Source organism: Drosophila albomicans, chromosome 2R (genome assembly GCF_009650485.2).
Source record: "Drosophila albomicans strain 15112-1751.03 chromosome 2R, ASM965048v2, whole genome shotgun sequence".
NCBI classification, from domain to species: domain Eukaryota; kingdom Metazoa; phylum Arthropoda; class Insecta; order Diptera; family Drosophilidae; genus Drosophila; species Drosophila albomicans.
Genome location: NC_047631.2, coordinates 33841425 through 33855183, shown reverse-complemented (window position 1 = coordinate 33855183; position 13759 = coordinate 33841425). Strand labels below are relative to the sequence as shown.

The 13759-nt window shown below is 39.6% G+C and overlaps 1 protein-coding gene across 1 annotated transcript in view; it reads right to left on the bottom strand.

Annotated features, from left to right (window-relative positions):
- Nucleotides 1-13759, bottom strand: part of LOC117576526 (uncharacterized) — a 76625-nt gene that overhangs the window by 22186 nt on the left and 40680 nt on the right. Inside the window, exons 2-5 of the mRNA XM_052007183.1 lie at nucleotides 13598-13691; nucleotides 11394-11590; nucleotides 9888-10951; nucleotides 3430-4317 (exon numbers count right to left, since the gene is read on the bottom strand). Coding sequence (XP_051863143.1) covers nucleotides 3430-4317; nucleotides 9888-10951; nucleotides 11394-11429 — 1988 coding nt within the window. The 5' untranslated portion in view covers nucleotides 11430-11590; nucleotides 13598-13691. The remainder of the gene's footprint in view (nucleotides 1-3429; nucleotides 4318-9887; nucleotides 10952-11393; nucleotides 11591-13597; nucleotides 13692-13759) is intronic.

Here is a 13759-nt window from a genome sequence, read left to right as displayed (position 1 = left end):
CTGTGTGGATATCGATGTTTATGATAAGTGTTAGCACTTATCGCGTTAATAAAACAAGATTAAAGATATGATAGATATACCAAAAATATACCGCAAAAATACTAAAATATACCAAAGCCTATATTTGGTATTTTGTGAGAAACCCTATATTCATTTTCAATAAAACCAGATTCTGCAAATATACCAAAAATATACCACAAAAATACAAAAATATACTAAAGCCTATATTTGGTATATAAGAGCTTAGTAACGAACTGTGTGGATATCGATGTTTATGATAAGTGTTATCATATATCGCGTTAATAAAACAAGTTTAAAGATATGGTAAATATACCAAAAAATATACCATAAAATACTAAAATATACTAAAAACTATATTTGGTATGAGCCAGCTTTCCATTTTCAATAAAACCAGATTCTACAAATATACCAAAAATATACCGCAGCAATACAAAAATATACGGAAGCCTATATTTGGTATATTAATATAGTACTACATTCTAAATATACCATAGAGTACAAAAAAAAAATATCAGATTGTCAGCCAAAGCGACTAACTTTGAGTGTTTCATACGGACGGACAGACAGACAGACAGACAAGAACATTTCCTTCAAGAGCAAAGTTATAATACCCTTCTTCTATAATTATTAAAATACAATTGCAATACTCGCTGTTTTTACATGCACATTAGTCATCAACAGTGTTTGAGAAGAAAATCGCAGATAATCAAATAGATTATTGGTAACAATTTTGATATAGTTAAAGATTAGTTATTGCCCAGCTGAATGCTCTAAATATCACATCGATGTTCTCTCGTATAATTCATCAAAGTAATACCCCATATTTATATTCGTTTCTCAAATTACAAACAACATTTAAAGCTTCATCGCGATGATCACGTTGAAATGCGAAATGAAATAATAAATAATTCAAAATAAATCGCGAGCCGTCAATTCGGGATGCTTTAATAGAATTTATTACACTGCACTGCACACTGTCTTAGCTGAGGTATCATAATTTTGCATTTGCCACACAGCACAAAGGGACGGACATGGAGGGAGAACAAACTGTACAAAGTTTTCCAAAGGGAAACACGGAACACGGAAATGTGGAAACCGTTTTACAGGCGACGGCGACGGCACCAGGCGACCGACTTATGAATTAATTAAATATTTACTAGCAAAATATTGGCGTTTTATGTTCCCCTGTCAGTTTCACCAACCAACCAGAGAAGCAAATGGTGTATCGTGAACGCCTTCACGGCTCGACAGACTGCCTGACGCCCTTCTGACTGCCTTCCTGACTCCCTCCTGACTTCCTCCTAACTCCCTCCTCCTCCTGCTTTGCTCCCTGTTTGCCTGGCTGGGCGCAGCCTGAATGTCTTGAGACTTGGCAAGCGTATCTTGCTGCGTCTTGCTGCGTCACTTTTTATGCTTTATTACATAACTTCCGCCAACCACCAGCCGCAGAGCAACACACACCCACACCTACACACACCCACGCACACACACACTCCCTGCGATTATGTTGGTGGAAAGAAGAAGAAAAACGCAGGAGCAGCAGGTCGACGTCATCGTAAAAAGCGCAAATGCAACCCCGCTATGAGCTCACACACACACACAGGTAACTGCTACAGTATAACTTCCCTAAGAAGCACAATTTCTTTTTCTTTTTATCTAATTATGCTACAATTTCTGAGTAGCAAAAGTTGTCTTTATTAAACTTCCTCTGCTTCGAAATAGATTTAACTTAACGAAAGGTTTCACTGTACCTGCTGCAACTTTCCACAATGTGCAACATCCTAAGCTCTGCCTCCTCCCGCAGCACGTTTAGCTAGTAGCAAATTGCGTTTTAATGCCAGACCAAACAACTTTTGTATTGCAACTTTTGTTGCATTTGCTAAATTGAATTATGTACAATGCGCGGCCGAAGCTCCTCTGGGATCTGGCCATGACGTGCGGTTGGCTTAGCAACAATCTAGGGAGAGTCCTCAGTAGAGGTCCGAACAGATGCCGAAAAGTGTGCTATCAAATAACCCATTATTGAAAATTAAACTCGATTGCACAGCAACGAATTCAGTACTTCGCATTACCAAGGATTCCATTGAGCGATTAGTTTGTTGCATTACAATTATTTGTGATAAGAGTAGCAGACATTTTGTGGAGAGAGTTCACTTGGACATATGAATACTTATGTTGTATTAATAATACAATACAGAATTCCTATGCTCAGAAAGCTTATACTGAGCACCTTGTAAATAAGTAACTACGTCCTTATAATATGAGCTTGAGGTTCATATCGAATAGATCCCTATAATATAGTATGTTGTTATGTTGTTGTTATACTGATTCAATAATAAATCTTTCAATCTAATAAATTGATATATTTTAAATTGCATCATTACAATATGCACCTCTTAACGCATTAATCAAACACTTTGTAGTCTAACTTAACACTGAATTTTTACCTAACTACTAACAGATAAGCTAGCTCTGTATTAATTTCTTCATTAATGTTCTTTCTTCTTTAATTTCATTATATATGTTGTATCTATACAGACATGCATAGCAAACATTTTTATGTAGAATAATCTGATACTTAAAACCTTTAAAACAAGTAGCTGTCAAATGACGTCACTAATAGTCGTTCTATCTTTGAAATCGTATTGTTGTCTGAATTTACTTTGAATAATCATAAAAATAGCAGTTCAACAAAGACTGTGTTAATTGAGTCAAACATTCTATAAATTCCTGGAATAAACTAGTGTTAAAAAAGCATCAATCGAATGCGGTTTTAACTTTCGTTTTCACCGCTGAAATAGTCATTTAAATATTTATGTTCTTTCCAAATAATGCCAAATAATAAACATTTCATCTACGTCAAGCTGTGTTGCTCTTTCTTGCATATTTATCTACACATAAATACTCTTCAATAGTATAAATTTAATCATCTCCTACAGAATGAGTAGATATAAAATAATATGACTGATAATTGCTCTGTCTTTATAATCCTCTGTCTAACAATCTAAACCAAAACTGATCACAAAATTAGCAGTTAAGCAAAGTTTGTGAATTAAATTACTTATTCTATAAATTTCTTGAATAAACTGTTGATACATGTTCCTTTTACTGTCATACTTTCATTACTAAAGTAACTGTATAAATATTCATATTCCTTCATACTAAACCCATATAATAACCATTTCCTTTACACCCTATCATATCGCTTTTGCTTGCATAATTCTCTACCCAAAGCTGCTTCTTCATTAACTTAAATTAGATGATCTCTAAACGCACTCAATTTCCATGCTCACACCTTTATCCTTAGCATATTTGTTAGCTTTTCAATCACCCGCTCTCAATTTTGTAGTTGATTGAGAGCAGCTTTAATAAAGAACAAAAACAATTTGCAACCGCATCGCTACTCACCTCTTCTGCAGGAACTTGCGTTTGAACTCGTGCAACATGCCACCGCCTCCGCCTCCTCCACCTGCTGTGTTGCCTGTTCCCAACTCGTTGTAGTCGTTGTTGGTGTTGCCGAAGCGTAGCTTTTGATGTTGCTGCTGCAGCAGATGGCGATTCGCCACACCGAAATCCATTTGCACATCGACAATGAGGAGCAGAGTGAGCAGCACGAGCGTTGCACCGAGGCTAATAGCCAGGCGCTCTTTAAGCTTCATAGTACGCAGGACGGCCATAATGGGATTAGTATGGGAATCAAGGGGGGAATCGAGGGGGGAATTGGCTTTCCTCTTGCTCTTCTCTATTTGATGTTGAGTCTGTGCTGTGTTTGGCTCTCGGAAACTGAAATTCCGCAGCCTTGATAGCCAGCCGAGTCGAGTATTTGGCTGTTGACGTTCGCGTGGCTTCAACTCCTCCTCAGGATGCTTGCCGGCTGAAGGCGAACGGACGCGTGTCGAGCGCACAATGCGACGCTTGATGAGCACACGTCGTCGCGGTCCAGACGCCCCAGATGCCCCCGATGCCGCTTCACTACCGTCGCTCGGCTGTGGCAGCAACAGCGACTGTGGCTGCGACTGTTCTAACGCGTCACTCGAATATCGCGATGCGGCGGCATCAACTGCAGACGCAGCACTGACACCAATCGAATGCCAAGCTGCGGTTTGCCAATTGTTATTGTTATTGTTGTTGTTCTGCTGCTGCTGCCTATGTAAATTGGCAACGGTTACGTCTATTTGTTCAGCTGATAACTTGAAGTTGTCGTCGTCGTTGCTGATATCAGCGCTGATGTTGTAACGCTGCTGTCGCTCCCGGAATCGCTGCAGGCGCTCCGCAAGCGGCGCAGACTGCGCACAGCTGCTGAAAGAGAGAGGAGAGAGAATTTTATTAGCAAAACGATAGCAGAGAGTCACTCAATCGCAAGCGAATGCAATAAAACCAACTGTGAACAATCTGTGTGCAGACCGAAGGGAATTTTATTGGCCAGCTAACAGCATTAGCCACAGTTCGACAATCGACAATCGAGGAACAATCAATCGACTGCAAGTTAAAGACTTTAAAATGAGAGCAATTGGCATATTCATGTGGCACAGCGAAATGTGATTATCTTACATGAACATGCGGAGATTGGGCTGTCATAATCCTAGAGGGGACAACAAATGGCCGACTTGACAAACTTGTTAAACTCCGCTTTCCAACTGCAGTAAAAATATGAACAGCCTGTCAGAGTTGGCTTTGGGTTTGTTATGCTTTCCTTTCTGTCTGTCTGTCTGTTTTTTTTTTTTTTTTTTTGGGTTATGTGGCGCATAAAACGGCGTCACGACCATCCGCCATTCGGTATTCGCTATTCGCTATTCGCCATGTTGACTGCTGCCGGAAATGCGCCAGAGTCCATTTCTTTTTTTTTTTTTTTTTGCCAGCCGTTCGTCGTCGCTTTTGTTTTCTATTGTCTGGCGCACAATTTTTTCGTTGCATCAAGCATATTTTTTATACCCGCTACCCATAGGGTAGAAGGGTATTATAACTTTGTGCCGGCAGGAAATGTATGTAACAGGTAGAAGGAGTCATCTCCGACCCTATAAAGTATATATATTCTTGATCAGCGTCAACAGCCGAGACGATCTAGCCATGTCCGTCTGTCCGTCTGTGTGTCTGTGTGTCTGTCCGTCTGTGTGTCCGTCCGTCTGTCCGTATGAACACCTAGATCTCAGAGACTATAAGAGATAGAGCTATAATTTTTTTTCGACAGCATTTGTTATGTTTGCACGCAGATCAAGTTTGTTTCAAATTTTTGCCACGCCCACTTCCGCCTCCGCAAATCAAAAAAAATCGAATAACAAGCGTAATTTTAAAGCTAGAGTTGCGAATTTTGGTATATATAATAATAACTATAGTAGTTATGATTCCTGAAAATTTGGTTGCGAACAGATAAAAAATGTCGAAGTTATTAAAGAAATACTTTTGTATGGCAAAAATGCCTACTTACTAGGGTCGGAGTTCCTTTGGCCGACAATCTGGTACATTGTGCCGTTTATGGTATATTTTGAATGGTGTACTATATCGATATACCAAACATACCATTTGGTATATTTTTAGTATTTTTGCAGTATATTCGGTATATTTTGAGAAAATACCGCAAAATATATTTCTTTTATTTAAAATGGGTAGCGGGTATCTCAAAGTCGAGTACACTCGACTGTAGCTTTCTTACTTGTTTCTTTTTTCATTTGTCTCGTGTGTGTGTGTGTCAGTCAGAAGCATAACAACGCGAGTTGTTCTCATTGTTGTTGCTGCTGCTGCTGCTGCCACTGATAGCCAGGGCAAAGTTAACGAAGCTTGTCGCTAGCCCACTTTAAAAGCCAACATTGCTTGCTAGCTGATAACAACAAGAGCAGTGTTTGTAACTCAGTTCCAACACTTAATTGAAGCAACACTTTGCATTAGCAAACCCAAAGACACATTTCCATTGCACACAGAATGAAAACAGAGCTAAAATCAAGAATATAATCTTGAATCAAGAATGTTTGTATATTAAAAAAAAACCAAAAAGATCGAAAATCCACAAAAAAAATAGATTCCCAATCTTGAAATTCAATATCATAATCTTGTCTCAAGAACGGACAAATCTTAAGATTGAACCTAGAAAGCAAAATCTTAAATCAAGATCAAACAATCTTAAATTTGGATGTTTAAATTTAATTAATTTTAAAGGAAGGGAATTCCAACATTTTAAGAAACAAGAACAAAATTCTTTATTTTTTAGATTGAACAAATCTGAATTCAAGATTTGCAAAATCCTTTTCAATCTAAAACATTATGAATGAAGATTTAAATCCTAACATAATATGCATATAATCTTAAAATTCAAAGTTTAGCCTAAAAATCTGGATATAAGATTGTTTCAACTTAAAAATCTAATTTCAAGATTTCTTTTTTTAAGATCGAAAAAATGTTAAATGAAGAATTTTATAATCTATATTTCTTGAATGTCAAAATATAACCAAGAAGTTTCATTCTCAAATCAACATCGAAAATCTGCAAAGAAATCTAGCATAAAAATCTTGATTTAAGATTTTATTTCAAGATTGTTCTTTTTAAGATCGATAAAATGTTAAATAAAGTTTTTTATAATCTATATTTCTCGCTGTGCATTAATCATGCAATGAGTTGACTCATCTTCAGTTACGTAAAGCCCGCATAAACTCAGACTGTGAACGAGTTCAAATTTGACGGCTGTGCTCATTGCTGTCAAAAATTGGCGATTAGAGGCGATGGCTGACAGATAACATGACAAAGGCGCCTTCAGATTACCCACAGCACAGCAAATCGCAAATCGGAGAGGGATCAACTGCATTGCATTGCATTAAACTTTGCCATTGAGGAGGGAGTTCTTGTCAGACAGCAAATCAAACATTGTGCCAATTGGCAATTGGCAATCGTCGATGCAGCCTATCAAAGTTGCATATCACGAGGCGCTCGGTGCGATGACGATTTGACAGGCACATCCAGAAGGAAGCGAGACCTGAAGAAACTTGAAGCAGGGGGCAGGGGGGAAGGCAGAGATACCATTCAACAATCAAATCAACTCCAGACATCGGCATCGACATCGACAGCAACAGCGACGAGGTTGCCACGTTAAGCAGCAACTGCAACTGCAACTTCAACTGCAACTTCAACGTCAGTCAGCAATTGCAAGCAACGTGACCCGAGCAAATGGCAACGATGAGTTCAAAGACAAGTATATATACCAGACACACACATACTATATATATATATATATCGAGTATAGCAACAACGACGTGTGATAAGCGACAGCCACAATGGCCCTGCGAGTGATTGAGGGGAGAGTGTTAATAGCAATTGCTATCGCTGCACGTTGCTGTTGTTGTCAATGTTGCTGTTGCTGCTGTTTGATAAAATTGCTGCGTTGCATTAAATTAAACTGATGCGGTGTATTAATGATGGAATGGCTCGATGGCTGGGACCGAGGGAACGTCAACACCAACAACAACAGCGACTAGCAACAACAACTTCGCTTTAATACATTGCCGACAACGCAACGGCAACAACTTAAGTGAGTGACAGCAATTTCCCTTGCAATTTGCAGATCTGTTTTTATTAATCACATAAAAAGAGAAAACAACAAGAAAGCTACAGTTGAGTGTGCTTGACTGTGAGATACCCGCTACCCATTGTGATTAAGTGCGGTATGAATTTTTATACCAAATTAACGTTTGTATACCAAATTAATACTTCAAAATACTAAAAATATACCCAATGGCAATATTTGGTATATTTATATGGTCAAATTAATATACCAAAAAAATACTAACATTATATAAACGAATATATTTGGTATATTTATATGGTCAAATGTACCATGGAGTATAGAATATACCAGATTTTCAGTCAAATTAATATACAACAAAAATACTAATATTATACCAACGAATATATTTGGTAAATTGATATAGTATTACTTTCAAAATATACCATAGAGGGAAAAATATACCAGATTTTCAGCCAAAATATACCAGATTACCTATTGTGATTAAATGCTGTTTTAATTTGTATACCAATTTAATACTAAAAAATACTAAAAATATGCCCAATAGTAATATTTGGTATATTTATATGGTCAAATGTACCATGGAGTGTAGAAGATACCAGATTGTTAATATACCACAAAAATACTAACATAATACCAACGAATATATTTGGTATATTGATGCGCAGTAGCAATATTTGGTATATTTATATGGTCAAATCTACCATGTAGTGTAGAATATACCAGATTTTCAGTCAAATTAATATACCACAAAAATACTAACATTATACCAACGATTATATTTGGTATATTGATATAGTATCACTTTCAAAATATACCATATAATGAAAAATATACCAGATTTTCAGCTAAAATATGCCAGATTGTCACAAACAAATTTTTAGGAATTATAAAAACTTAGATTATATTATTGTATAAGCTATCGCAAAAATATTATCTCTATCTATTATAGACTCTGAGATGTATGTGTGCATACGGACAGACAGACAGACGGACATAGTTAGATCTTCTCAGCTGTTGAAGCTGATCAGGAATATAAATATAGTTTATAAGATCGTAGTTGCCTCCATCTATCTATTACATACATTTCATAGAAGCACAAAGTTATAATACCCTTTTACTATGTAGATACCAGGTATAATAAAGCAAAAAGCAAAAGTAGAGTTAAGGGCAAACGAGTTCAATATCTTCATTTCTTCACTAAAAATATCCGCACATGTGAAGAACGTGCGAAGCGAGCAAATAATTCACATAGATAAGAACGAGAAGAAGAGAGAGTGAAGAGGTGAGGAGGCGGAGAAGGGTCAACCGAGGGCAACAGAACTGTTTAAAGTAGAGAGGAATTGACTTCGCTTGTTGGCCTCATTATCATCGTATTCGCAGTATAAATCAAACTCACTTTCAATCAAATGACAAATTGTTTTCCGCTACCTTTCTCCTGCTCAATTAGCTGACAGTCAGTGAACTCGTCGACAACAAGATTATGCATTTTCCCCCCCACCACCCCTCTTCTAGCTACGCATGATTGATTTTTGGATACAATTCCCACTCAACTATATATATAGTAGAAAAGACTCTGTGTTTGGCAATTTGGTTCGATGAGTGGCAAAAGCGAACGCGTAACCCGCACAATCTTGACTCGCAAATCAGCAAAAAACTCGAAATCAAATCAATGGCGATTGTGCAACAGCTAAAATTGACACGCTTAATGCATTCAGCATGAAGCAGAGCAGAGTGGCAACTGTTTGTTGCATGCCACGCATCAATGAGGTTGAAGAATGTCATTCATTCTGCTTTTTCTGTTGCTGTTGCTGCCAAACAAATCGAGAGTGGCGGGCGGGCAAAAGACTTATCGATTTGCAATGCGATTCGTTTCGATTCGATTCGATTGTTGTCAGCAGTTGCACTTGAGCTGCTTACGACTGTCAACAACAACAACAGCAATCAGGCAATCGAGCAAGCAACTCAAGCCAATTGCAATCCGATATGCAAATGTCTAACTGTTGCGATTCGATTCGATCGATTCGCTTTGATTTCATTCACCAACAGGGTCAAGGTTGCAGTTTGTATTTTCTTTGGAAAAATAGCAAAACGAAAAGCGTGGAAAACTTCCACAGAATTTAGCTGCTTTACAAATTAAACAATGATTCATTCATCTGCTATTTATTCAGTTTTGTTGTAAGCAAACTTACTTCTTCCCTTTTGCTGCCTTATCAAACTGTTTAATGCAAATGCTGCTTGTAAATTAGCGAAATTAATAAAAGCTAAATTCAGCTGCTTAAATCCATGCTTAATTCATTTCACTTAAAGTTTCCCTTAGCTTCAGCTTTGCCTTTGCCTTTGAGCTTTGTCAATTTACCTTTCGCTGTGCACACTTTGACGCTGCTGCAACTTATCAACCTCATCCGCATCCGCCTCTGCATCCCCATTATCATCATCGTCCTCGTGCTCATAGTAATTGTAAGCCGGAGCTGCAGCTGCAGAATACATGAACATTGCTGGCTTTTGGTCTGCTTTGGCGGCTGGCGAATCCTGGAGTACTTCCAGGTGATTCAATGTCTGAGATTTCTCTGTTGCACTGCCCCAGGTCATTTCATTACCATAGTCAACAATGTTGTTGTTGCTGCTGTTGCTGCTGTTTCGCATGAATCCAGCCAACTTAAGCTCCAGCAGCTCCTGCGGCTGTTGCTGCTTCTGTTTTTCCATGCTGCTGTTAATAGAATTTTCCGAGTGACTCGCTGCACCCAGCCAGTTCTTTCGCTCGTGCCAGGATAGCGATGGGCGACGAGGCGTCGCTTCAACGCACTTCTCTTGCTGTTGCTGTCCTGTGGCCAATTGCACTGCACTGTTGTCCCTTTTGCTAAAGCCATACTCTGACTCCATGCCATACTCATGCCCATTTCCATTCTGATTCCCATTCTCATTCCAATTGTCCATCGCATTGTCTGAGCGCCAGTCATGGCCCATTGAATTGCAGTTAACGCCATTGTATTGTTTCATTGCTGATTGATTCCTAGTCATTGGCAATTGATTTATGCCTGCTCCGGTTGCTGTTGCTGCTGGTCTATTGCTCCCCAGGCGTATGTTCTGCTCTCCCTGATAATCGCCATTGTTCAAGCTCGCATTATACCCATTGTAGCCCGCAATTTGTCCCATGGAACGTCTCAGCTTGCTGCTGCTCATCAGCAGGTCAGCAGTCTCCAGCTTCTGTTCCTGCTCCTGCTCCAACTCCGGCTTCGATTGCTGCCGCTCCAGGCAAACGCTGCTCTGGCTGCGCTGTCTCGCCGCCTTCCGCTGGGCCAAAGATGCCGGCGAGGGCGCAAACAGACTTCGTATGTTGGCATTGCGTTGAGTGACGTTAATTTCAGTGCAGCTGCCGCTTCCACTCAAGCTGCCTCTGCCAGCGTCGCTGCCTCGCTTAACCTGAATAATTGTGAAATATTTGCAATTGGGGTTTTCATTGCTTTTTTAGCTGGGAGCGGCTTTTGTTCTTGGCCGTTTAACATTGTTAATTGGATTGGCTCTGGCTCTGGGAGAAACCATGACGCTCAAGGCGATTCATGCGCAAAGGAAGTTGAGCAACAAACAACACGAGTTGTGAGTTCTTTTTTTACATTTTTGTGTTAGTAGAAAAACGCAGCTATAGAAGAGAACGAGGAATGATAACTCGGCAACGTCAACGATAACGATAACAATTGTTATAAGCAAGGCGAGCGAACGAACAAGGAACGAGGAGAAAAGGACACGTGAAGAAGCTAAACCAACTTTGGTCAACTCAATGGGCAAACATAATCGGATGAGTTATTTGTGGAACAGTTTAAGCGACAGCAACGAACAGGAACGGAACGGAAACGGAAGTACTTACACTGCTTGCCAGCGATATCCTTGAAGCAAGTGACATCGAAGAAGACGAAGAAGAAGAAGAAGTCTCTGGCAACAATTCAGAGGGTCATCAAGTACCTTCTATGCACACTCTCTCTATCTCTCTAGATGGATGTCTCGTATGGATGTGCTGTGCTCTGTATTCTCGAAAGCCGGCTCAATCTGTTCATCCGTGAAACACTGAAACTGGCAATGCCAAAACACACACAGACAGTAGCGAGAACAAGAGAGAAATCAGTAAAAGACTCGCAAGATAGATGGATGGAAAAAGAGAGAGAAAATTTGAAACGTAAGACAGATTAGCATAAGCGGATAATTCTCGCAGCAATGAAATGGTAACAAAACAGCAACTTCAACACAATTGGGAAGCCCCAACTTTATGTGGCAAGCAGCATGTGGCATGTGGCGTGTGTGAAGCAACCAAGTGCTGATGCTAAGTAATTCTCAAATGCATAACAAACAAAAAGCTTGCACCGAAAAAGACAAAGCCACATTCCATTCCATTCAAATGGATGTCTGCTTCTTCTTCTGTCTAGATTTACAGCAATTTCGCAACGGGATAAACGCATGTGTTTGGCGCCCAAAAGTATGCAGCAATATTTTACAGCCAGCTCAGACAAAAGCTGAGCAATCAACGTAATCAGCTCAACTCAAAAGTATTGTTGCATCGCATCATATCAATATTTGAACTGCACTTGTAATTGCAATTGAGAGAGATTCCAGGCATTCACTCCGAGCTCTGCCTAAGCTGATTAGGTTTAATATTAGCCAAAGAAGAGTCGAAGAATGTTCGATTTTATGAAATGAAATTTAAAAATGAAATCTTCATGCACATTTTTGTTTGTTGGCAATCAGTCAGGCAAGTGTCAGTTTGTGGTTGTGATATGTGTGTGTAAGTTTCGATCGGAGATTGCCAACTGATTCACTCAAGGTTCAGCGTGCCAATGATTGTTTATTTATCCAAGTAATGCTGCTGCTCCTCTGCCATGTTCCCACTTATCCCTAGTTTTGGCATTTCATTCACATTCACATGCAGCCAAGCTGCTGTGAAATACGAGCACTCTTTTCTATCTTTTTTTTTTATTTCGCCTGCAAAATAATCAAAACTGGGACACACACACATACACAGACACGAAGCAGAGAGTCAGATAAAATGTGAAACTGGATGGAAGACCTTATCTGATGGAACTTTACATCTGTTTGTTTGTCCCACAGAACGATGTTGTTGCTGCTGCTGCTGCACACAAAAAATTGCATGTCAAGTGAAATTACTCGTTTGCTGTGGCAACAAATGGTGATAGAAGAGAGGGAGGGGGAGTAAGGAGTAAGGATACGCATATGCCAGGCTTAGAGCACTGTGATATACGCAGACGACACTTCGATCTGCTCGGATATGTGGCTAAGAACGATAAATTGAGATGAATGTCTGGCAGTTTCTCTGCTCCTGTTGCTATTCTTTATTTTCTGTGATGTGAATAGAGTACATTTGCCTGCTCTCTGTCTATCGTGCTGTCCATTGAAGGCGACGCATGATAAACACTTTTTGGCACTTCTCGATCGAAGGCTTTAAGATGTTGCCCAGCTATTGAACTGTGCGCCGTACGCCATAAATATTTTATAGTGCACTTCATAGAGCCAAGGGCCATAAAAAAAATGGAATCGAGTGGCAGAGAACAGAGGGCGGTGCAACCATTAAAATGCAACACGCATTGCAATTGCGACGCGTTGCATAATTTAAGGCGTTCGCGCACGCAGTCAACTGCAACAATCAGGAACAAGCCGAGGCTGCCAGCCTGCCTGCGAGTTGCAGTTGCAGTTGCAGTTTGCTGATGTCGACCATAAAATATTCATTTAAAATGCAACATGCAACACTTTGCATGACGCATTCAACATATTCACTTCACCCACTCTCGGGTGTCACATGCAAATGCCAGCCTTGTGAATGTTGCATGCCCCGATGACAGCTTCAAACGGACAAATGAACAGTTCCCTACCCTACCCTGAACCCTGAACCATCCTCACTTCTAATCCATCCTGACAGCAGGCATGATACTACTACGTGTACTATTTGGCCGGGGCTTGGCCTTTAAACAGTTTGCGATAACAAGCGGCATAAAACAAGGCAAACATAAACAGAAACCGAAACTGAAAATGCAAATGGAAATGGAAATAGGAACGAGCACTTACCAAATAACAACTGCCAACTGCTGTCAATTGGATGATGCCACTCCGATTGCTGTTGCTATTGCTGCTGCTTGCCACAAATAAGCCGAATCATCAACTGCAAATAAAGCAAACACATGTTTAATTAGCATTTCAATTAGTCAAAACTGAAGCCCTGTTCTCTCT